The sequence below is a fragment of the Ursus arctos genome, unplaced genomic scaffold (genome assembly GCF_023065955.2).
Source record: "Ursus arctos isolate Adak ecotype North America unplaced genomic scaffold, UrsArc2.0 scaffold_33, whole genome shotgun sequence".
Classification (NCBI taxonomy): domain Eukaryota; kingdom Metazoa; phylum Chordata; class Mammalia; order Carnivora; family Ursidae; genus Ursus; species Ursus arctos.
Genome location: NW_026623019.1, coordinates 28,652,446 through 28,655,528, shown reverse-complemented (window position 1 = coordinate 28,655,528; position 3,083 = coordinate 28,652,446). Strand labels below are relative to the sequence as shown.

Sequence of the window (3,083 nt, the reverse complement as noted above, 5' to 3'; positions counted from 1 at the left end):
CTCTTGATTTCATTGAACTTTTTTTTTTTTGGTCTCTATTTCATTTATTTCCACTCCAATCTTTATTATTTCCTTTATTTTGCTTACTTTGGCCTTTGTTGTTGTTCTTCTTTTAGATGTAAGGTTAGATTGTTTGACATTTTTCTTATTTCTATGTGTAGTCCTGTATCACTATAAATCTCCTCTTAGAATTGCTTTTGCCTTTAGGTCCATAATAAATTGGTACCCTCTGGCTCAAAAATGAGGACTGATTTTCTCTTTCAGTAATAACAATTAGAGAATTACTTTAAGAGATCTAAGGATTGGAGTCTACAAAACGGGTAACATTATAACAGATTGTGAGACAAGAACACAGTAGAAAAATATAGGAAAAACTTGAACACAATAAATGAGTAAAAGCCTAAAATAACCTATAGTGAGGATTCCTAGAAAATCTCATTTTCATAAGTGATAATGAAGGAGTAAGTTCATGGCTACCCAAAGGTTCTTGAAATAATATTCTGTCATTTTCTGGACCTGCATTATGCAATATAAAAATAAAATTTTAACTAAGTCCACATAGGAAAATGATTATTTCTACCAACTATTAATATATAAAACTACCTTATCTGAGAATACAGGAACTATGAAGACCTATGGGGAGAGAGAGTGTTTTATATAAGGTTTCAGACTCCCATAATTATGATGATAAGTGGTAAAGAATTATAACTCATCTATGACATTCTCCAGATTGTTTTATCAGAAATTAAGGGGTGCCTGGGTGGCTCATTTGGTTAGGTGTTTGGCTTTGGCTCAGATCATGAACCTGGGGGCCTGGGATCAAGCCCTGCTTTGGGCTCCCTGCTCACCAGCAATTCTGCTTCTCCCTTTCTGTCTCCCTCTGCCTTTCCTCTGCTGGTGCTTGACTCTCTCTGGCTCTTAACTAAATAAATGCAATCTTTTCATAAAAGTAAACAGAAATTACCCCAACTAAATACAACACACTCCGGTGAATAAATTTATTCAGTGAGTTGTTTTCCATGAATAATATGTATTAAGCAGTAGCATTGAAGAAGGGTTTGTGAAAGTGTGGACTATAAATGCCTTTGCTGTATAGCCTTGCTATTTTACATGTTGCTCTACCATTAACACCAGTCAGTTACCTAGTACTATGTGAAATGCAGTCTTATCTAGGTGTATCATGTATATGTAAATAGATCTATTTTTCTCTATTGTATAGAGAAATACACCTGTCACTCCATAATTGGCATATGAGCAGTACTGTTTTGAGAGGAAGAGGTGCAGTTTATTTATTATATATGAGTAAATGGCATTTCTCACTGTATTCAAAGGCTATATATTAAAACATTTTTAAAAAGTAGGAAATAGAAACAAATGCACACAATAAAGGAAGAGAATCTAAATATCAGTAAGGTCCATTCTTTGGCTTTTATTATTATAATTATTCTTCCCATGACGTTAATCCACCCTTCCCACTGGTCAAAATGATCTACTTTAACGTCATAGTGATTCCATTTGTAATTGTGTAGAGACAAGGCTACAGTAGTTACAGTTGTGTACCTTTACTTTGTTTCCCAGAAAAGAACATTTCTTACGGCTGTAGAAACCTGGCCAGGCTTCAGATACTGACTCTTCAGTTTTGACATAGCTGCCTTCACTTCTTTGTTCCTCAGAGTGTAGATAACTGGGTTTAAAATAGGAGTAAAGATGGTGTAAAACACAGCAAGGACTTTGTCAACAGAATAACCGCTGAAGGGCCACACATAGATGAAGATGCATGGTCCAAAGAACAGTATGACAACAGTGATATGAGCAGTCAATGTGGAGCGTGCCTTTGCCATGCTAGCAGAGGAACGGTTCCTGACTGTGGTGAGTATCACAGTGTAGGAGACAACCAAGAGAAGAAAGGAGCTCATAGAAAGAAAGCCACTGTCTGCAACTATAAGCAGGCTGACAACGTAAGTGTCTATGCAGGCCAGCTTGGTCACTAGAGGGAGGTCACAGAAAAAACTGTCTACCTTATTCGGGCCACAAAAAGGCAAGTTAACAGTAAATGCCAACTGGCTAGTAGTATGGATGAAACCCACAAGCCAGGGGATGAGAACGAGAATAATACACACACGGCGGCTCATTATTGTCATGTAGTGGAGAGGTTTGCATATAGCAACATAACGGTCATAAGCCATGGATACAAGGAGCACCATTTCACTGCCAGCGAAAAGGTGAACACAGAAAATCTGGGCCAGGCAGGCATCAAAAGAAATAGTCTTGTGCTCAACCAGAAAGTCTGCAATCATTTTGGGGGTAGCAAAAGAGGCAACACATATATCTATAAAAGAGAGGTTTGCGAGCAGAAAGTACATGGGGGTGTGAAGGCGGGAATCTGAGGTTACCGTGAGGATGATAAGAAAGTTTCCCAGCAGTATTGCTAGGTAAAGTAGTGAAAATATGAGAAACAAGAAAGGTTGGAGCTCCTTAGAATTAGAGAGCCCCAGCAACACAAACTCGGTCACCCGGGAATGATTTGTCTCACTCATTGACTTTGGAAGGAATTTATCTTGTTACCTGAATAGGAGAGAGACAAAGAACAATCAGTGAGCATGGCTTTCATTTCCCAGTCCCACTTCCTTCCTTAGATGTTCTAATTTCTACTTATATTTATGTATCTGAATTTCCATGCATCATTAAAAATTATATAGGCAACATAATAACAATAATAAAGAGGGATGGAGGGGAGAGTTGTTGAGGAGATGTTTGACATTGGTATATCCAGTTATATGAATTTGAAGAATGTAATCTACTTACTTTACAAATGAAATTGAAAATCTGAAATATTTTCTTGACATTATAGAAATCCAGTGTAAGAAAGTCCAGAGACAAAATCTGCATTATTTTTTCTACAATAAACTATATAACAATTTTTTGAATGGCTAACACAGAGGAAGACAGTTACACAACGTTGACCCCAAAAGTTAGACACAAAAGTGTGTATACTGTATGAACCTAACTTAAATAAAATTCAAAAATAGGCTACACTAGTCTGTGGTATTAAAAAGGCTCCTGGAGTGGTTATCCTGGAAGGG

The 3,083-nt window shown here is 37.1% G+C and overlaps 1 protein-coding gene across 1 annotated transcript; it reads right to left on the bottom strand.

Moving 5' to 3' along the window:
* Positions 1-1,562: 1,562 nt before the first annotated feature.
* Positions 1,563-2,580, bottom strand: LOC113249024 (olfactory receptor 4K15-like). Its single transcript, XM_026490602.4, has one exon. The coding sequence runs from the start codon at positions 2,535-2,537 to the stop codon at positions 1,563-1,565; it is 975 nt and encodes a 324-aa protein (XP_026346387.2). The 5' UTR covers positions 2,538-2,580.
* Between the last annotated feature and the right edge of the window lie 503 nt (positions 2,581-3,083).

What these genes read in the sequence shown, in the direction of transcription:
- LOC113249024 (XM_026490602.4), bottom strand. Translation starts at nt 2,537, where the DNA reads ATGAGTGAGACAAATCATTCCCGGGTGACCGAGTTTGTGTTGCTGGGG.